The sequence below is a fragment of the Triturus cristatus genome, chromosome 4_2, assembly GCF_964204655.1.
Source record: "Triturus cristatus chromosome 4_2, aTriCri1.1, whole genome shotgun sequence".
Classification (NCBI taxonomy): Eukaryota; Metazoa; Chordata; class Amphibia; order Caudata; family Salamandridae; genus Triturus; species Triturus cristatus.
The window spans coordinates 870,983,668-871,006,511 of NC_140586.1; the positions used below are offsets into that span (position 1 = coordinate 870,983,668).

General features: G+C 51.1%; 1 protein-coding gene across 1 annotated transcript in view; it reads right to left on the reverse strand.

The window, feature by feature from the left end:
• Positions 1-22,844, reverse strand: part of CCDC17 (coiled-coil domain containing 17) — a 507,736-nt gene that overhangs the window by 209,905 nt on the left and 274,987 nt on the right. Inside the window, exon 19 of the mRNA XM_085602872.1 lies at positions 384-524. Coding sequence (XP_085458998.1) covers positions 384-524 — 141 coding nt within the window. The remainder of the gene's footprint in view (positions 1-383; positions 525-22,844) is intronic.

The following is a 22,844-nucleotide window of genomic DNA, read 5'->3' on the forward strand; positions in this document are numbered from 1 at the left end:
CATGGCTCAAGGGTGAGACAAAACCTTTGATAAATCTGCCCCACAGAGGAGCGTTACCCCACGGTGAGTGACACCATTCTGTCGGGTCACATATGTACATCAAGGTAAATAGAAGCACATTTCAATGCCAGTGTTGGTGGGCTAAAACACTACTTTGTAAACACGTTTTTTTATTTCCATGCGTCATAATTTTTTATTTTTAAGCCTTTTTTGCGTGTTTTAACTATGACTTCTGGTCACAGCCAATAAAAGACAAACTAAATAAATAGCTATGTGTCAGCTTGCCAAGGCCAGGCCTATTGAATTTGCCAATGCTTGTTCTTCCTATTTTCATAGTTTGCCCCAGGATGGTTAAAGAGCCCCACGGTGTGGGGTGTACTCACATCTGGCCATTCTGGAGCATGCCTTGTATCGATGGGTGACTCCGGCGGGAAGGGGAGCTCAGGCCTCACACTGCTGAACACACGCAGCCGGACTGTAGCACTGCCGTAGGGCTCAAAGACTTCATGGAGGCGCTCTGCAGGCTAGGAGACAGATCCCTTGGTGAGGCAGGAAAGACACAGCACTGATAGTACAGGGAAGCAGCACTCTTCCAGCTTTCAGACATGAGCATGGCCACGCCCTCAAGACAACGACTGCAAACATTTCCTCAAACACACTTTTCAGACAAAGACCTGCAATGTGATGAGGCCTTGAAGAAACCACCTCCAATGTCACCCACAAATGTTCTTTGTTTGATGAAAAAGACTAATATTGAAATCACTATTTTAAATCCTAGAGAAAGTATTTGAAAGCACATTCATTAAATTACCAGTGGTCTTAATTAGGCTCTTCTGTCAACTATCACCACTCTCAGGAGAATAGTACCTTCCAGTGAATGGAAGAACCATCATCTAGCTGAGCTTCACAGATGCACTTAATGGTTGGAAATGAACAGGAACCCAGGAGATCCCTGTTGTAGGAGTAAATAGACAAGCAGAGATGGCTCTGGCTTCCTACTTTTCAAATGTTGCTTCTAACCCATCTCTGCCCTCCAGTGCACTCCTGAGGGTGGGTACCAAGAGGATGAAAGAAGCAGTGGTTCCTCTTCTGCATGCAGAGACCAGCCCTGCTATCAACCGACACAAACGTCAGGGTATATTTACCAGCCTCTATCGCCATGGCGTTAGGGGCTTCAACTTATTTACAAGGCAGCGGTAAGCCACTTAACATGGCTAAACGCTGCCTTGTGAATAAGGCACCCTTTCACGCTATACTTAGCATGAAAGGGGAGGGCATTGGGTGTTGCGGTGGGCGTTCCACTGCAACAACTATTAATTTTGACGTTGCCTCATATTTACAAGGGTGGCGTAAATAGGAGGCAGTGGCAAAATGAAGACAAGGGAAAACAACGTTTTAAACAGGAAACAAGGAGAAATGCTTTATTTCTCCTCGTTTTTGCTGTTTCTATGTGTGCTGCGTTGTGCAGCCCACATAGAAACAGCAAAATGCCATTGATTGTTTATGTGCAGGAAGGTGACCCTTCGTGCACATAAACGATTAAAAAATGACGTTTTGCAACTTCTATTTGTGCTGCATTAAGCAGCACACATAAAATGTACACAACACCATTTAAGGATTTTTTATGTGCAGGAAGGGACACCTTCCTGCACATACACAATCTTCTCCTCAATGCAGACACTCTTGCATCTGGTGCAAGGGTGCCTGCATTGGTGCTAAGCAGCTAAATTTAGCACCAGCACAGGGGGAAACACAGGGCTGCACCATATTTTTGTAAATATGGTGCAGCCTCTGCGTTTCAGAAGTGGCGGAGTGCGGGGTTAAGCCAAGGAGGTTAACGCCGCACTCTGCCACTTTGTTGGAAATATGTCCTGTCATCTCCGGAACTATGAGACCAGTTGAACCCATGACCATCTACAACACAAGCAGAGGTTGAAGTTAAAGGAGCACCCTGCAGCCCCCATTCTTTACAGACAAAGGGCCTCATTTACGAGGCCCTAGTGGCACTTTTGTGCCGCCGGTGTGACACTTTCTGACGCTCCAGTGGCACAATGTGCCACCGCATATTTACAAGACCACGCAACGCCACTGTACATGGCTTTTCATGGCCTTTTAAATATGTGCCCCTTTCACGCACAACGCTGCGTGAAAGGGGCGTTCCACGGGTGCTGATGGGGATGTTCCCACACAACACCCATGGAATCTGAAACATTTGCAGATTTACAAGGGAGGGGCAAAACGCGGAGAAATACTTTTATTTCTCCTCATTTTCTCCTCTTTCTATGCGTGCTACATTCTGCAGCGCGCATAGAATGAGAAAAATGCCATCATTGAATTGTTTTTGTGCAGGATGGTGTCCCTTCATGCACAAAAACAATCCTCCCTGCAACGCAGGCACCCTTGCAACATGACACACGGGTGTCTGTGTTGGCGCACGGCGTCTGTTTGTGCGCTGGTGCAGAGGAGAAGGATGGGAATGCGCCTTAAATTGAAGATATGGCCCATTCCTGCCTTTTCTTTAGACACACGGCAGCGGAGCAGGAAAGCCTGCTGGGCTGCAGTGTATCAAATGTTTGTGTATGAGGGCCAAAGATGTGAAGGGACGGCACTTGTGGAGCAGAGACACATAATAACTGGAGGCAGCTTTTGCATGCAGTTGTTATATATTTTGGCCCAGATTTGCAAAGGTTTTGCATTGGGTTTGCGTTACTTTTTCAACACAGACTCGATGCAAAATCTTTTTTCAGATTTACAAACTAACGGAAATTGGTATATGCATTCGTTTGTTAGAAAAAGTAACACAAGCCTCTTTGCATTACTTTGCAACAAGGGGGGGTACATGGATGTTCCCGTACTTCCACCAATGGTTTTTGACGCAAGACCCTATCTACTACCAATATTAACACCACTTGAAAGCAGGCATTAAAAGGAAATGCTTTCATTTGTCCTTTCTTTTCCGAATTTGCATGTGTGCTGCACTGTACAGCACACATACAAAGTTGGAAAGGTTGGAAAGTCAGTCTAGGCATAGCATTTTGTACTAGAAAGGCACCCTTCCAGTATAAACCCTATGCTAGACTCACGCAAACACCCGTGCACCAAGGTGCAAAGCTGTGTGCACGGTGCACAGCAGCCTGATTGTGCGCCGGCGCTAGGGAGAGGGGAGGAGAGTGCCATATCTCTGTAGACGTGGCGCTTTCCTCCCCTCTCCCTCATGCAACACTGCACAGCATCTCTGGATTGCATGAGACCTTTGTAAATCTGGGCCTTTGTTTTACATGTTGCTAGGACCCTCCCCCCTTAGTGTACAATTGATTATTTGCTCCAGGAAGCCTCAGACCTTATAAGTCATTATTCAATTTCAATAGTTAATTGCATTTATTTCATTATCGCACAACAATGTGTGTTACATTTATCATGCACTTTAACAATATGCTTCTAAGTCACAGTCATGCATACATTTGAATGCATTATGCATAGGAAAATGTATAATGACTTTAACATGAGAATTTAAGTGAATTTTGATGTTATTTCTCCCACCTGACATCATGAGTCACAAGTTTTATTTTTTCCCTGAATAAGTGATTTGAATGGAATAGTTGGGCTTTTACAGGTCTCTTGAGGGGAGTTTTGAGATTCAAGTCCAGATGAGCAGAGGGCAGCACACTTCCTCGTGCAATTGGACCAGCCTACTGCCTCAAAACAAGTTATAAAGACATAACTTGCCTCATCTCAGAGATAAACAAGCATTTATAATGCAATAGGTCTCGCATTTGCGAGAGTTATTGGCATTGTAAATGACAATGTCTTTTATTAATCAGTTTTAAAAAACTGCAAGCAGTGAGTAACCACGCACATTGTACTTATAGTTGTTGCTTACGAGGAGGAGAGCTGGCAGTAACTATGCCTCTTTTACAGCCATCCTTGGTTCTCGTAAGCAAGGACTATAAGTAACAAGAGTTTAAATCACAAATGAAAGGCATTCTCATTTACAATGCCAATAGCTCAAACTCACGCAAATGTCAGACCTATTTCATTGCAAATGCTTGTTTTCTGTGTTGGCAAACATTTTTTCTCATGGAGAAAGCACTTCTACAGCGTTTGGTTACAATCGGTATATATAGGCGCTAGCAGTGTTCAAATGGACAGTCTGAACGGTATGCTTAATCCAATTTTAGGAGACAAGGTCGTTGGCATCAAGTGCTATTTTCTCCAATTTATCAGGTGCTATAAATGGCACCTATAATCCGAATCATGGCTGTGTTTTGTGTTTATCTAAATGTGTGTGTCTGCCAAGTGCTATGGGTGGCTGACTATTGTTTCTTTGTGTGTGTCTACTTTTCATGACATCTAGAGCATGCGCCTTGTAAGCTAACCTGACAACGGGAGGGGCTTAATTTAATTTCTAGTAGTTCACCAGCCATTGGTGTGCTTGCACCTATGTCTTTCTCCTCCCTCGTGTTGCCCTATGGTACTTACTGTACTTGTACCCACAACACTGCTCTGCAAGGAAAGCAGTCGCTCTTATTCAGGAGCTATACTGAAGACTTCCAGAAGACCGCATTGGTTATTCAAATCGGAGCAGCACAACACTCAACACAGAAGAGCTCCCAGCTGTGCACGAGCCTGCGTACCACTTTACGTGTGGCCTGACGAGTGACGTTGTGAGTGCGATGATTGGAGCGTCTGTGGAAGATAGAAAGACCGCGAGCTGCTGACTGACAACCGTCTGAGAAAGTCAAGTTTTGAGTGAATGGGTCAGCTCCTAGCTACTAGGCATCCCGTGCCGTCTGACATGGTAGCCAGTGGAGCAGCACGTGGTGAGGGGATATGCTTGACGCCTCTTGTGGGTCTGAGCACCGGCCAAAGAAAAAAAGACATACCTTAGTAAGGCACCAGCCTTCCAATCTGATTAATTGCACCAAACTTCCTCTCTTCAGAGAGTTGTAATTGCTTGTCTACAAGGCTAATGGGGCGCCTACGTTATGTCAACAGAATTTGTCTAAGGCTTTAGACTAAGGGTTATCAAAGACAAATATTCCTTGCCACTCCTTTGGTGATTGAAGTCTGACTACTAGGAAAGTGAAAGCGCGCCATGCACACGTTGTGCTCAGATGCCGTACACGTGCACATCACCTGTCCGGGCGCATGCACAGCTCCTGTCTCCCTTCCGAACACAAAACCAATGACAATAGATGTCACCAAGGCGAGACCTAAGAAGGAAAGACAAGGAAATGATTCCATCATCGTTCTCTAGCTCACCTCACCATGCCAGCTCAGACCCACCTATATCCAAATCAGTCTTGGCCCTGTGCCTCATGGGAAGAGTCGAGCCTGGACTGCCAAGCCAAGTCTTCACTGGAATGGAAACAAGCATCTTGGTACCGGTTTCGGGGTAACACCTGTCATCAGGCAGGCTAGTTTAAATCCAGTGGCCCCTCAGGTCCAAAATGAGTGAAGCTCCCCTTCTGAACCATCGAGGGTCACCACGGAACGATTAGGAGAGGGAGGGCCCCCCCCCCAGCCAGTGAAAGTGTGCAGCAAACGTTATTCCATATGAAGCACACGGTCGGGCCCCTCCCCCATCGGCTCCATAGCGCTAGATGCCTGCCAAGTCCCCGCCCCCGGAGAATCTACCTGTATGGTCACAGGCGCCAAGACAAATCTCCTAAAAGCGGTGAGGCAACCTCCCACCCAGCCTCTGCTGAAAGCACCATAAGTACTCTTCCTGCACCCCTGACCCAAAAATGGCGGTTAATAGGTAGCAAGGAGGAGTATCCTACTGAGACAGCCCAGGAGAAACCTGAAGAAACGGTGCAAATTACCCCTGAGGCCCCTGAGAATACAAAGGGGATAGATAAAAATGGGGACCGGCCGAATGGAACACCAGGGGCAGAACCTCTTGCCTGACCCCAAGATGGCAGCCACAGTGGTCCTTTACCACGATGAGCTACTACTCTTGGACAAACATTGGACATCGTCCAGACCTCAAGCATATCCCCCATCCGGCTCACCCATCAGGACGCTGAACCTGTGATCTTGCCACTGACCGTTGAGACCTAGCATTTTGGCCAATGCCCGGTGGAGCTACCTTGCTAGTTATAGAGGAGATGGGCTGTTGACTTCCCCTAGGCCGTCACCTAACCAGCCGGACTTTGGGCAGACTTTCCTTCGACTCTCCGCCTTATCTCACTCCTTATCTCCCTCCTACCCTTCTTCCTTACCCCCTTACCCTTCTACTTTCCACTTATCTTGTCTTCTATGCTCTTTAAATGTTTCTAGCAACAGATGTAACTTGTAACTGATATAACTTTGTAACAATGTGGAACCTCATGTAAAGGGCTCTGATACCCCTGGGTCTAGCCAGCACTATATAAAACTCAAATAAATAAATACATAGAAATAAAAAAGTGAGCAAGGGACCCACATCTGGGCATATTCTGCCATCTTAGCGAACCATCATCTGTGTGTCTTTTGCTTTCTCGCCCTAAGTTCGCCAGGTATGCCCAGACGTTGGTCCTGTGCTCACTGTACCACTGGATTCCAGCTAGCCTGGCTGATGAGGGGTGATGCCCTGAAACAGGTCCCAGGATGCATGTTTTCTGTCCAGGGAGGACCTGGCTTAGCAGTTCGGGCTGGACTATTCCCATGAGGCAAAGGCTCAAGACTGATTTGATTATTGCTGGGTCTAAACTGGGGTGGCACGGTGAGCAAAAGAATGATGGATTTAACCCAGATCTATTGACTGGGGGTGAATGTTTGATTTGCTGTACATTCCATCCATCATCTGTGTGTCTTTTGCTTTCTCGCCGTAAGTGTGCCGGGTGTGCCCAGACGTGGGTCCCGGGCTCACTGTGCCACTGGATTCAAGCAAGCCTGGCTGATGAGGGGTGATGTCCTGAAACCGGTCCCAGGATGCTTGTTTACGGTCCAAGGAAGACCTGGCTTGGCAGTTTGGGCTGGGCTGTTCCCATGAGGCACAGGGTCAAGACTGATTTGCATATGGCTGGGTCTAAACTGGGGTGGCAAGGTGAGAAAAAGAATGATTGACTGGGGGTGAATGTTTGATTTGCTCTGCCTTCCGCCCATCATCTGTGTGTCTTTTGTCATCTCAGAGATAGGCAGTCCGTTGACCAGACAATTTCATTGACCAGACAATTACCCTTGTGTATTGACTATATCAAAATGTTGAACCCTTATTGAATGGCAATCGCTGATGCTAAGATTAGGCATTATGGGATCCTTAAAATAGGCCATATGCTATTTCGCCTGCTTTCATAATATTCACATTCTGTGCTGTCGTATTTCCTTTATTAGTTTGAATTTCTGCACTCAGCTTGTTACATTTATTCTGCACAAATAATAATGTTAATGAAAGCCATAAAAGTACGAAGGTGGATTTCTTCTGTGCGTGCACTTGGGGCGAAAACGTGACAGAACTCACAACAGGAAAGTCTCTGGAAAGTTTTGTCATGTATCAAATACACCTTCTCTCTCCAGGTAAGTTGAGAAAGGGTATGTATGAGCTATAACTTGTCTGTTCTCCTGGTCAAACTTGTTAGTTGGTGCAAACCTGTGCCCGCCTGAGCGCCACAGAAGATCTAACTGGGTCATGCAAATGGAAAGTCCCTGATAAAGAAAGACTGGGGCATATTTACAAGGAGTTAACGCCACCGATACATCACTTTTTGCGACGTTCTGGTGGCATTAAGTCCTTCACCTTATTTACAAGGTGGCGCTAAGCTACCTTAATAATGCCATTATAAAGCCACTACCTAGTATATAATGCCCCTGTTCACGCAGCACTTGGCGTGTAAGGGGCTTTTTGACTCTGCCACATATTTACACGGTATGAGGCAGTGCCAAAAATAAGACCAGACAATTCCTGGCCTTAAACAGGCGATACGAGGAGAAAAAGTTTTATTTCCCCTCATATATTGCTCTTTCCATGTGTGCTACATTCTGTAGCACACGTGGATAGAGCAAATCACCTGTTAAGATTGTTTATGTGCAGAAAGGTGTCCCTTCCAGCACATAAACAATCTCCCCTGCAGCACAGACACCCTAGGAAAATAGCGCTAGGGGGCCTGAGCTGGCACTAAGCATCTTCTTTAGCACCAGCACTAGGGGAAACGCAGGGGTGCACAGTATTTTTGTAAATATCGAGCATTCCTGCGTTTTGAAACTGACGGAGCAAAGCGTTACCAATTTTGGCGTAACACAGCGCTCTGCCAGTTTCTTGTACATATGCCCCACAGTGAGCTGCACATATACACCCCCATTCCTCCATCTGTACAAAATAAATCCCATTCCTACTTGTCTTTTTTTTTTTTTTTTTTTTTTTTTTTTTTGAAACCGTTTATTACAAGACTCAAAAAAATATACAAATATGGGCCTACAACCTACCGGCCGGCCGCTAGCAATAAAAGGAGCATACGATATACATTTATAAAACACATGGTGCTGCGGCCGAGCATGCACAGGAGGTAACATCGTTGCGAGCCACACTATCCAGACCCCACTATACGGTTCCATTTTAAACTTAAAGAACAACAAATACAAACAAACCCACAAGGCAATCCTCAATCGGAATAGCAACACGTGCTCCCCTAGAGGGGGGATCCTAGCCATCCATAGGAATCTCAAGAGGGGGGGGAGAGATCAGAACTAGGGCTGGGTACACCTAATGCCCAGGTACCGGGGGGATGAGTTGGCTAAGGGGACGGGGCCGGCGACGGATCGGGCAATAACGGTGGAGCACAGATTCCCCCGCGGTAGGCGTTCCAGGGGCCCCACACTTTCACCCATGTCGCAGGCTTACCTCTCGCCACATACACCACCTTTTCCCGAAACATGCACCAATCCATATGTTCCTTCCAGGCCGAGACAGTCGGGGGCCTCTGGGATCCCCACAGCTGGGCAATATCACGCTTGGCAACCATATACCCCAGAGTCACCCACCACGTCTGCGGCACCGAGTAATCGGTAGGCTCCCACACATTCAACAGGCATCTCCTCACTTCGGGCAACAGCGCCACATGCGTGACCACTCGCAGCACCTCATGCACACCACGCCAGAACCCCTCCACCTCCGGGCACTCCCACAAGATATGCAGAAAAGTCCCCAGCGCACCACACCCACGCTTACACAAATCGTCCTCAGCATAGCCCATACGCAGGAGCTTTGGCCCCGTCATGTAGACCCTGTGGAGTATCTTGAGCTGGACGAAACGAAGGCAAGCCGGTATGGCCACCTCTTTCGGGGAGGCCACCGCGGAGATCCAGTCCTCGTCGTCCAGCTCCAGCCCATCGGCTACCCAAGCCTCACGAAGGGCAGTCAACAAGTCTGAGCGGTCGTTGATCAGTTTTTTGTAGATCAGTGAGATCGTGCTGTCAGGGACGTGTCCATCCAGCACTCTATCCTCCAGGGGGGAACACTCCGGGATGGAGGCAACGTCCGGAAAGACGGAGCCCAGCGCATGCCGGACCTGCAAGTACCGAAAGTACTCGCTGCCCTGCAACTGAAATTCCGTCTGCAGCATCTCGAACGTTTTAAATCCTCCCCTCGTCCAGAGATCCCCCACTTTGCTGATGCCTATTAAATCCCACTTCTCAAAGCCCTTCGAGGTCCACAAGGAGCCCAACCGCTCAGATGCGTATAGTGGTGACGCCCGGGTCAAACGGTCCTTCCACCCCATTGCAGCATTGGCCGCGTGCCACACTCGCACCATGACACGCGTGGGGCCCGTTAGGCGAGCGTCGGGCGCGCTGGAGTAGAGCGCTCGATTATGGTCACCACCTGGAAGTAGCATCCTATCCATTTCAAACGCCGGGTTTAAGGCGGGCCCATATAGGCCCTGATTAATCGCAGCTAGCTGGGAGGCCCAATAATACCGTTTAATATCCGGGAGGGCGATCCCCCCGTCATACCAGTGGAGCGTCAGCTTAGCCAGGGCAATACGTGGCCTCCCGTCCCAGAACAGGCGGCGCTGCAAACTCTCCACTTCGCGGAAGTAGCGCGCTGGGACGAGGTCCATAGTGTTCTGCAACGCGTATAGGAAACGCGGCAACGACATCATTTTAAACAATGCCGCCCGGCCGAGCGGCGAAAGCGGCAAACGCCGCCAGCGCGCGACATCCTCTTTCAGACGCTGGAGGGGGGGAAGCAAGTTCCGATCATACCGAGCCTCCGGGTCCAGAGTAATGAAGACACCCAGGTACCTAAATCCCTGCGGGGCGACCTGGATCGGACAGCCCCGCGGGAGGATAGGAGCCTCCCCAGAGAGAACATACACACACGATTTAGCCCAGTTGATGACCAGACCGGAGTTACGACCGAATGAATGCAGAACATCAACCAGTACTATGAGTGATTTACGTGGGGAAGCTAGGTACAAGAGGATGTCATCAGCGTATAGGGATACGCGGTCCTCATACTCAGGGGTCCAGCGGAGACCACGGATGGAAGGCTCCCACCGCAGCCACTCCGCCAGGGGCTCCAAGGCAAGTGCAAAGAGGAGCGGCGATAAGGGGCAGCCCTGTCGTGTGCCCCGGCCCAGCTCGAACGGAGCCGATACTCTTCCGTTCACCACCACCTGCGCCAATGGGCCCGAATACAGCAATTTGACCCAACTGATGAACCCTGGGCCAAATCCAAACTTCGCAAGCATCGCCCAGATATATGGCCATTCAAGCGTGTCAAACGCCATGGTGGCGTCTAAGGACGCCAAAATGGCCGGCTCCCGTATGAACGGGGCACGTGCGAGCACACCGTGCAAACGCCGCAGATTAAGGGCTGTGTTGCGATGGGGAATAAAGCCAGACTGGTCCTGATGAACCAAATCGCCCACCACGCCGACCAGCCGATTGGCCAGTACCTTGGCGAGAATCTTGGGCTCCGCATTCAGTAGCGAAATGGGCCGATAGGATGTAACCCGGTCCCGAGGTCTCCCTTCCTTGTGGATGACCACGATTGTAGCCACACGCTGGTCCGGCGGGAGGGAGCCCACCGAGTGTACCGCCAGGAACATAGCCCGGAGGTGGGGTGCCAGCGTATCCGGTCGCAACTTGTACAACTCGATAGGGAGACCATTCGGACCCATGGCCTTGCCGGAAGCGACCGAGCGTATGGCGAGGGCGATCTCGTCGGAGGTGGGAGCGGCGTCCAACGACACCCTGTCCTCCCCGGAAAGGGACGGCAGCGCGATATCACTGAGCAGGGCACGGGAATCCTCTTCCGAGCAGGGAGACACTGGGGAATACACCCCATGGAAATAATCCGCGAAGCAGGAGACAATTTCTTCTGGCTCAGTTACACACACACCATCCGTTTTCTCAATCAGCGGGACCACACGATTCGCTCTCTCTTTTTTGTCCAACCACGCTATGAGTTTACCAGCCTTATCACCCACATCATACAGTCGCCCCTGTTGCTCTCTACTGAGGCCCCTGGCCGCCTCCGTGACGAGGGCCCTGTAGGCCGCTTGCTTGAGTTGGAGGACATGTAATGCAGCATCCGTCACCCCACCTTCTAAATTCCCCTCCAACTCGGCTATTTCAGCCTCCATCCGGGTCACCTCCTCCCGCTCGCGCCTCCGGGCGTGGGAAATAAGGGATAGGGCCTCCCCTCGGAGTACTGTCTTGAAGGCCTCCCATAGCGGTATGGCCGAAGGCACAGACCCCACATTCTCATCAAAATATCGCTGAAGGGATTTAATCAATTCAGCGCGAATGGAGGGGTCGCGCAGGTACCAAGGATTGATTGGGACCACCCTACCCTCACCCCTCGGAAAGACATCAAAGTGCAGTAGGAGCGGGGAGTGGTCCGAAATACCCCGTGGCAAATGGCGTACCTCTCCCACCCTCCCAACATAGGCCGCCGGGACAAGGACATAGTCTAGTCGTGAGAGACTACCATGGGCTCCCGAGTGGAAAGTGTACTGCAGCTGCGTGGGGTGTTTTAAACGCCAGCAGTCCACTAATCCAAATGTATCCAAGAGGCCGGGTAGCCACGCCTGTGCCCGGGGGAGGTCCCTAGGGGGGTGACGATCCAAAGATCCAGATACCACCGCATTAAAATCCCCCCCCACAACTAAAAGCCCCCCCGGAAGGCCAAGGAGAAGGCGCCCAAGGTCCGCAAAGGTGGTCGACTGCAGCCCCGGTGGGATGTATACTGACACAAAGACAACCACTTTGCCCTCCAGTCTGCCCACCAAGACCGTATAACGTCCCCTATCATCGTGGAGCACCTCATCAATCTCCAACGGGAGCGAGTTCTTCACCATGATGCCCACACCCCGTGAGCCGGACGTGAAACCCGAGTGAGCCACTAGGCGATAGCCACGCCGATTCATGGCGCAGAAGGAGTTGCCAATGAGGTGTGTCTCCTGCAGAAAGACTACATCAGGCGAGATTCGCTTCAAAAACTGCAGGACCACACCCCGTTTGATCCTGTCCCCCAGTCCATTCACATTCCAGGACAACAAAGTTAGTTCCCTCCCCCCATCATATACAGAAGCCATCATTCGTACCCCGGAGAGCTCTTTAGAACTAACACAATAATACGTTTGCCTTGTGATAAAAACGAACAACACCCCATCCCTACCCACCCACCCCAACAGAACTCCCCCCTCCCTGCACCCCTGCATGAGCCCAAACAGCCCCCCCAACGTGCAGTGTGCCTGTCGCCCCATATATAGTTAGACTAACTAAACCCCCTAGAGGAGGAGGGAGAACCCCCAATAGACCCAACACAACCTCCATAGGAGGGGAACTTACAAAAAACTGACGCAGAATCAAAAGTGGCATCATTTTCGTCCAGAGTGAGGCCCAATATTAGACCCTCAGTCCTGATCCAGCGTGCCGTCTCCCCCCGCCGCCCCCCCTGATCACGATCCCCGGGCAGAGTATCCAGCCAGTCCCCGGCCGCCTCGGGACGATCAAAGAAGTGCGTGCGACCATCCACCTCCACACGCAGCTTGGCCGGGAAAAGCATGGCGTATTTGAGGTTTAGGTCCCGAAGACGGCGTTTGACGCCTAGGAAGCTCAGTCTCTGCTTCTGGACCGCTGGGGTGAAATCAGGATAAAAATTAACCTCCATATTGTCAAGCTTGACCGGTCCATGCAGTCTGGAGGTTTGCAGGATAGCGTCTCTATCCCGAAAATTGAAAATCCGGGCGATGAGAGGTCTCGGAGGGGCTCCGACCTTCGGCCTTCCCCCGGGAACCCTGTGGGCCCTCTCCACAGCGAAGAATTTGCTCAGCCCCCGTGGCTGGAGATGGGTAGCAATCAGGTCCTCCACAAAGAGATCCGCCGCCGCCTCCTCGCGTCCCTCGGGCACCCCGATAATGCGGATGTTGTTCCTCCGTGCCCGACTCTCGGAGTCCTCCAGGCGTCGATCCATTAGCGCAGTCGCCTGACTAAGCCGGCGCACCTCTGTTTGCAAGGCCGCCACATCTGTTGTTAGGCCCGATGCGGTGTGGGCCAAAGACTCTACTCGGTCGTTGGTTTTGGAAAGATCGGCCCTCACCAGGCCAACATCCACGAGGACCGAGTCAATCTTCTGCGCCAGTGTATCAAACCGCTGGCCCACCGAGGCCTTCATCTCGGCAATGGCGCCCATAATATCTCGCAGAGTCAAATCTGCGGGCAGGTCTGGGGCATCAGGAGGTCTCTCAGGGGACTTGCGCGGTCCATCGGGAGATCCCTTCTGGAGGGTATAGCGGTCCATACTGTTGGCCTGATGGACGGCGCCACGCCGGGTCGATTTGGTCTTTGCCCGGTCTCCATCTTGTTTCGTGGCCATGGCCACCAGTCTCCCAGTCGCACCAGCCACGTCGTGTAGGGCAGGAAAGCAGGCACGAGCTCCGGGGGGGCCCCCTCAGAGCAGCGGTGTGGATCACAGCCTGCAGGCAGGCAGGGTCTCCCAGCAAGGCCACACCACACCAACACCAAGGGCTCCGCGACCCAACCTCGCAGAGACGACAAGGTGGTGCGAAAGCGAAAGCGAAAGTGCGGGGCACGCGAGTCGCCAGGCCCTGCCTGCCGCTGTTGTTCACTTTGTCACTGGATCACCCCACAGCGCAAATCCGGGGTCCGGCGAGGGGAAGGCCGCACACCTCAATCGGTGCTCACTCCGGTGTCCGAGGTCCGATTCGGAAGCAGGAAACGGGTGCCACCTCAGCTCAGGTTCACCAACATAGTCCCCTCATCCAGGGCAGGATAATTTCAGGATAATCGTAGGAGGTTGCGGAGGTCCTCGGGAGCCTCGCACCTACGCGGCCATCTTGGTTGCGCGCTAGGCTCCTCCTCCTACTTGTCTTTTTCACGCCACACTCAGGGCTTGCAGTCAAAATGCCATTCAAAGTCAGCCAAGAGGACAGCAGGCTCCAGGTGAAGCTCTGGCATGAAAGGCTAAAGTACTAATAGCTTATTTGGAAGAGAAGCTGTAGATATTGCAGCACTGACTGAGGGGGTCTCACTCACCCCTGTATCAGAGGCTCATCGCTCATTATCACAGCATCCCCATCATCTGGAATCTAGCTGCAGATAGAGTGAGGACCGTTTTACTATCCGTGATTACACCACAGATTGGCCTCTGATTCTGGCTGCTCCTGCACCGGAGATATTGAACCAAGACTTCACGTCACTTCCTCTGGATTGTGGGAAGACCCTTCATGCAGAACCTTTACAAGTGCTGGTGAAAAGGCTCCAGCTATTGCAGAGGCAGCTTGAAGTATAAGGCATGGTGCACATAGTCAGACAGATGTTGGCGCCAATGCTTAGGAAAAGAACCAACTTGGAGAGCAGATCTCGGTGGCATGAGGATGTACATGGTACAAGTGCTGTATGTAGCAGTGTGAATGCAGTGGCATGGTACATGCATCAAGTGTCAGGTCTTGACAAGTGGACTTCTATGCAACAGTACACACGTTGAGTGCACACCTTGGCAGTTTGCTAACGTGCAGCACACATTATGGGTCTGATTTACAAAGGCGGCTTATGACTTTACTAATATTTGATTAGTCACAAAATCTGAGCGTAAATTACTACTAAAAAAGATAGTAGTAAGTCCAGCACCACATGAGCTTGAATTCTTTTCCAAGGGTGTGGCCGTTAAACCCTTACTAGAAGTCCCTGTAAAGTAAGGAGCAACTCCTCAACAAGTCTGTCACAAAGCTGCAATAACTCAAGTATTACTAAATAACCCTATTGAGTCAAAACAAGCCTGCTTCAAATGTCCTTCACAAAGTTGAGGAGTGTGCTTCAATATAAAACTTTACATACACTTAACTACTCTAATAAAATGTGCTTGTTTTCTATAGCATTAGTAAATACGCCAATGTAGGTATATGCTGATACATCAATATTAAAACTTTCAATAAAGGTATTCATTACTATGATATACTTGTGAAGACTATCAAGTATGTATCGGTACTAGCAGTCACTGGTTACGTCAAGTGCCTACAGTTGTAATGCTGGGAAACTGTTTTTTGAGCGGCACTATGATAGGGGCTGCGGCAGGAAGAAGCAAAATACAAACTAATAAAGATAGAAACTATAACTCGTGCCATTTAGTAACTTTAGACCACTAGTTATAGTTTCTTAATGTAAGTATAACTATTACTACTGAATTTCTATGGTTTTGTGTGGTTAAAGCATGAACCTAACTATAACGGCCGCAAGAAGTAAAGGAGTTACAAGAGGCCTCTCTCGAGTCTGATGCAAAAGCACTGAGGGACAGATTTACTAGGATTTTGCGTCAGGATTGTGCGACCTTTGTGGGTCAGACCCGTTGCAAAATCATTTTTGTTATTTACTAAACCAGTGGTTCTTAACATTATGACTTCTGTGGATCCCGAGTTAATCATTACTGGAACCCGAGGGCCTCCACTGAATCATTATTTGAATCCCGGGACCCCCACTGAATCCTTATTTAAATCCAGGGACCCCCAATGAGTCATGGCTAGAAGCAGAGGACCCCGTCCTAAGCATTTCTGATGATTTGAATGGCAAAACAATACACAAAAAATACAGAACAAGCATTTATCAAATTACTATATAAATGATGACATTATTTATTTAATTCACAGACATATATAAAAAAGATATAAAAATTGATTTTAATGGGAAGGATGGAGCTTTTCACAACTGAGGCCGCTTATCATCCATACTATATTGAGTTTGATGCACTTGAACTGCTCCCGAAAATCAATCCGAGGATACTAATTTAATTTTTAGGCTCCAATGTACAAATCCATTCACATTTACAGAACATTTTAAAATGTTCAATTTTGTTTCTTTATTTATATACACTTTATTAATCTGTTAATATTATTTAAATTCCTACGCAGTTGCCGACTCCCTGAGTAGACTTTGCGGACTACCTGGGGTCCCTGTACCACAGGTTAAGAACCACTGTACTCAGCCATGCAATGCCACTTTGCGTGGCTTTGTGTGATTTAGTAAATACAAACTGATGCAAGGCAGCGCGCAGAGTTACTTTGTGTTGGGAAGGTGTTCCATGAGTGCAGCACGGGCATTCCCATGCAATCAACCATGGATCTTGGTACAATCCCAAATTTACAAAGACTTGTAAATCTGAGAGTACGTAAAAATGCAAGGCCTTCCATGTGAGGCGTAATGAAGGGAAATATCTTTATATGTGCTCGTTATTTCATATTTCCATTCATGCTATATTTTGCAGAACACATAAAAAGAGGAAAATGAAGCTAAGGATTGTTTTTGTGCAAGAAGGATCTGCAAACAGACCCGACACGGGTCAAGCAGATGCAGCGGGATCAATAAGTGCAATTTCTCCGGAGGAAAAGGTCACACCCACTACCGATGCCCCAAGTCTGGCTTGCCAAGGACCTACGCAACGGCAGCAGCAGGAACCCCAGCCTGGAGAGCCACCAGAACGATGGCATCCCCAGCAGCCAACGCCAAGGTGAACGCCCTCCTGAAGGATGCACAGCTACAGACAGCCAAGAAACCAGAAGCACCCAGGAATGTCGACCAGAAGGGCCCGGCCCCAAAGGTTCCAACACCCCTAGGACCAGACCCAAAGACCACAGAGGACCACAAGGCAGGACCAGCCATGGTGGAGGAGCCAACACCTCCGACTGCGACGGCATAGGCCAAGGAAGTCCACCAATCCAAGGGAGCCTCCAAGGAAGGAGCACCACAAGCAGCCCTGCCAAACGAACCCCCAAGGGACATAGACCAGATGCCAGAACCGGAGGCAAAGGAGGAGGAGGTGACAGAAGACTCGGCCACAGCAAAAGGAAAAAAGAAGAAGAAGGGGAAACAACCTTACACGAAAGCAGAAAGCAGCAGCGAGGAAGACACTATGATTGCAGTGGCATGGAGTCAGGTAAGGTCCCAGTCGCTGTGCTAGAAGGCTGCAAAAGAGAAGGTAGAGACAGAGGAACGGAGACGGACCAATGCTAAAACCCAACAGGCAACCCCGCAAGGAACATCACTGCCCGGACCCAAGCCGGAGAAATTGGAGAAGGACGCAGTATCGGACCAAGCCCTCTAGCGGGCAAGCAGGAAGCGGACGATGACAAGGAAAGGAGACATCCTAGCCAGCAAGAAGATAAACAAGGCTGGCACAGAGAAAGTTGAGGACGCCATCATCGTCGAAGAGGACAACAACGAAGAGATGAAGGACGAAAAAGAGGACCAAGAGGAGGGATCCATCCAGTCAGTACTCCAAGAACTCCATTAGCAACTGACCAGGATAGGAACCACAGGAGAGGCAGCACAGTGGATCCCAGACGTGGGAAAAGAGGTGTTCATCAGTAATGCTGAGGACAGCACAGAAGAGGGAGAGCATGTCTGAAATTCAGCACCCCAAGTAGAGCAACCCAGGGCCTTCCACCCCAGTAGGTTTTGAACCAGACACTGACTGCTAGCACTGAGACAATGGCTGTATCATTGTTCACCCTAAATGTCAGAAGTTTGAAGGATCAGGTCAGTCGGGTTGGCACGTTGCTCTTCCTGGCCGCCCTGAACCAAGATATCTGATTTCTGCAGGAATGCGGGATTCCGTAAGGCCAAGTCGTACAGCCACCTCGAATGGCAGGCGATGCACGAGCCATCGTTTTAGTCAAGAGGAAAAGATTGCAAATCGTCTGGAGTGGCCATTCTGATCAAGGAGAGGCATTTCACCGTGGACAAGGTCACCGATTAGGTCAACAGCAGAGTGCTGGTCATGGACGGCTTGTGGGCCGGTGCGCCCATTAGGCTCATCAATGTCTATGCCCCCCTCAGAGAAGAATGAGTGGCTCAAGATATTCAGGGTGCTCAGGGTGCAACTCGTGACCTCCACGACCATTCTGATGGGTGGTGATTTCAACTGCATAGTAGAGGTTGATGGACGCACCAGGTCAGGCTCTGTAGGGATGAACGTGATGTCCAGGCTGTTGGTGGAGATGATAGGTGTGGCGCCTCTCCGGGAAGTTATTTAGAGCATTGGGACGAATGCTAGGAATTTTTCCTGGAGTAGGCTGGACAGATCTGTGCGTTCACGGATCAACTTCCTATTCACATCCCCAACGGTAAAGCCTGGTTGAAACTCCATGGTCGCCGTCCACTTCTCTTACCACTGGGTAGTCAGTTTTGAGGGGGAACTTACAGTAAAAAGTTCCCCGCTGGCCCAGGATTGTGGAAGATGAACTGCTCATTGCTGGAAAATGAGGAGTTAGTGGCGAACCTCAGAGTCGCATATGTAGAGTGGAGGGACATGAAGGACCTCTTTCACTCGAGCTTCACGCAAGTGGTGGGAATGGTTGAAGGACAGTTTTCTGAGCTTTTTCCAGGATGCCAGCAGAGCTCCTGCACGGGAAAAGAAGAGGTCGTTCAGGAAGCTACAGAGAAAACTGCAACAACTGCACAAAGTCGAGCTTGGGGGATGGGGATGACTATCTGGAGGAAACCAGAAAAGGGCTCACAGAGCTCTTTAGCGAGGAATCCAAGAAAATCAGCTTCCGGACCAGAACTGAGAACCTCGAGAAGGACGAGAAATGCAACTCATTATTCTTCTTCAGCCCACAAACTAGTGGGTAGAGCTTTGGGATTTGGAGGGCAATCTCCAAAGTAAGAAAGAGCAAGTCATGAGAGTCGTAACAGACATTTTATGGGGAGCTTTACTCACCGAAGTTGTCAGAGAGAGCCCAGGCGGATAATTTCCTGGAGGGCATCTCAAAGACACTGGGTCCAGAATTGAGAGAGGGCCCAAATGCACCCTTTGCCCTGGAAGAGCTGCACTTGGCTGCTACGATCTCCAAGAAAGGCAAGACGCTCGGAAATGACAGTATCCCAGTGGAACTTTATATCGAACTGTGGCACCTGATCGGGCCGGACTTACTGGACCTCTACGAGGAAATGGTGGGCAAAGAAGGAATAAGAAGAAGAAAAACTATAACGTAGAGGAAGGGTCTAAGGGAATGTTTTAATGACGTGGCGTGGAGTGGATATATTCTCAATTCACAAGCTACATACAAACCACAATTTCCACGGGTCTGTTCATATATACTCACAAAGTTTCTGTGTGTTTGAGCCACATAGAACCTACAGAAACCATAACCTGTAACCTACACACCTCTTTACAGGCTACAAAGAAATATCTTTAATAAGGACGGATTCCCATCACTCACCATTGGTGACATGCTTCATCATCTGGGTCTCCTCCTAGTGAAACGCTAGTGTCACTAAGGGCTGCAACCCTTCCAGAAGGAAAGGGGAGCTCACAGATGTTTTCATGATGTTCAGATAGTAGCGATATAACACGCTATAGTCGATCCTACAGATGTGAGCAATCAGTTTGTGTTGGGGTGATGAATGCAGTGCAAAGTAGTGAAAAATAGTGAGTTAAAATTGAACAGTGGGGAGGAGCCTAGCGCGCAACCAAGATGGCCGCGTAGGTGCGAGGCTCCCGAGGACCTCCGCGACCTCCTGAATTAATCCTGGCGATATCCTGTCCTTGTTGAGGGGACTGTGTCGGGGAACCAGAGCTGAGGCGCTACACGTTTTTTGGGCTCGAATCGGACCCCGAACACCGGTGGGAGCATCGATCGAAGGTTGCGGCCTTCTCCTCGCCGGCCCCCCGGATTGGAGTGGTGGGGCGACCCGGGGACAAAGTGAATAACAGCGGCGAGCGGGGCTGGGCGACTCGCGTACCCCGCACTTTCACTTTCGCTTTTGCGCCCTCCTTGCTTTGAGCGGGGTCGGGCTGCGGAGCGGGGTGCGGTGGTGTGGTCTTGTCCAGGTGACCGGCTGCCCCGCCGGCGGTGGGTTGACCCGCGGCCCGGTGGTCGCCCCCGCCCCCCCCCTGACACCCGTGATTTGGTGTGGCGGCCCGTTTGGAGATCTTGGCACGACGGTGGAAGGGCCAGCATGTCCACCAAACAAGATGGCGACCGGGCGAGGATGAAGACAACTCGCCGTGGCACGGCGCACCAGGCCAATAGTATGGATCGCTACACGCTCCAGAAGGGTTCTCCGGAGACATCGCGGACATCCCCGGTGGGCCCGACGGAGGCACCTGCCCATCCGGTGGATCCGACCCTCCGGGACGTCATGGGCGCCATCGCGGAGATGAAGGCCTCAGTGGACCAGCGTTTCGATACCTTGGCGCAAAAAATTGACTCGGTCCTGGTGGATGTGGGCCTTGTGAGGGCAGACTTGTCAAAAACAAACGACCGAGTCGACTCCCTGGCCCACACCACGACGAGCCTCACGACGGATGTGGTGGCCCTCCAGAAGGAGGTGCGCCGTCTTGGCCAGGTGAGCGCCCTGATGGACCGGCGACTAGAGGATTCCGAGGGTCGGGCCCGGAGGAATAATGTCCGTATTATTGGTGTGCCGGAGGGCCGAGAGGCGGAGGCGGCGGATCTCTTCGTGGAGGAATTGATCCTGACCCATCTCCAGCCCCGGGGGCTGAGTAAGCTTTTTGCGGTGGAGCGTGCCCACCGGGTCCCCGGGGGCCGCCCTAAGACCGGTGCCCCGCCGCGGCCTCTTATTGCCCGGATTTTTAATTTTCGGGACAGAGATGCCATCCTCCAGACCTCCAGGCAACGGGGACCGGTCAGGCTGGACAACATGGATGTACACTTCTACCCAGACTTTACTCCGGCGGTCCAGAAGCAGCGACAGAGTTTCCTTGGTATCAAACGTCGCCTAAGGGACCTAAACCTCAAGTACTCGATGCTCTTTCCGGCTAAGCTGAGGGTGGAGGTGGATGGCCGTACGCACTTCTTCGACCGGCCCGAGGCGGCTGGGGACTGGTTAGACACTTTGCCTGGAGATCGGGGTGGGGGGGGCGCGGCTGGCGAGGAGGGCCCGCCGGATCAGAATTGAGGGGTGACTGTATAGGCCCTGCTCTGGATGTTGTTCCTTTACCATATATTGCTTTCGTATGTTCCCCTCCCAGGGAGGTCGGGTGGGGTCTGCTGGGGGCTTCCCTCCTCCTCTGGGGGACTAGTTAGTATTTAGCTATGGGGCGACAGGCACACTGCACTTTGGGGGGGCTGTCTGGGCTCATGCAGGGGTGCAGGGAGGGGGGAGTTCTGTTGGGACCGGGGGGTGGGGGGGGTGTGTTGTTTGTTAGCACCGCAAGGCAAACCCGCAACTGTTTTGTCGTTTTTAAGATGCTCGGTGGGGGACGACCGATTGTCTCGACGTATGATGGGGGGTAGGGATTTGACTGTGTTGTCATGGAATGTTAACGGCCTGGGGGATAGGATTAAGCGTGGTGTGGTCCTGCAGTATTTAAAACGTATTTCACCAGATGTTGTCTTCCTGCAGGAGACGCACCTTATAGGTAACACCTTTCATGCAATGAATCGGCGGGGATACCGTTTGGCGGCCCACTCCGGCTTCACTTCGGGCTCGCGGGGGGTGGGTGTTATGGTCAAGAACTCGCTCCCGTTGGAGATTGACGAGGTGCGCCATGATGAGAGGGGACGCTACACTGTTCTGGTGGGACGAATGGAGGGTAGAGTGTTTATCTTTATATCAGTGTACGTCCCGCCTGGGTTACAAGCCACTACATTTGCGGACCTGGGGCGCCTCCTTCTGGACCTTCCGAGTGGCCTGTTGGTGGTTGGAGGGGACTTTAATGCGGTTGTCTCTGGGTCTATGGATCGCCATCCCCCTAGGGACCTCCCCCGGGCACAGGCGTGGCTGCCCGGCCTTTTAGACACGCTGGGCCTGGTGGACTGCTGGCGCTTAAAGCATCCTGGATTGCAACAGTACACCTTCCACTCGGGGGCCCATGGTAGCCTCTCGCGGCTTGATTACATCCTTGTCCCGGCGGCCCATGCAGGGAGGGTGGGGGAGGTGCGCCATTTGGCACGGGGCATCTCAGACCACTCCCCATTGTTGTTGCATTTCGATGTCTTCCCGAGGGGGGATGGCAGGGTGGCTCCGATTAATGCATGGTATTTGCGCGACCCCACCATTCGTGCCGACTTGATCAAATCCTTACAGCGCTATTTCGATGAGAATGTGGGGTCGGTCCCGTCTGCCATCTCCCTGTGGGAGGCTTTCAAGGTGGTTCTTAGAGGGGAGGCTCTCTCCTTTATTTCCAACGCCCGGCGGCGCGAGCGGGAGGAGGTGACCCGGGTTGAGGCCGAGATTGCAGAACTGGAGGGTGACCTGGGGAGCGGGGTAACAGACGCCAAGTTGCATGTTTTGCATTTAAAGCAGGCGGCCTATCGGGCCCTCGTCACGGAGGCGGCCAGGGGCCTCGGTAGAGAGCAGCAGGGGCGATTGTATGATGTGGGTGACAAGGCTGGCAAATTGATTGCGTGGTTGGATAAGAGGGAGAGAGCGAGCCG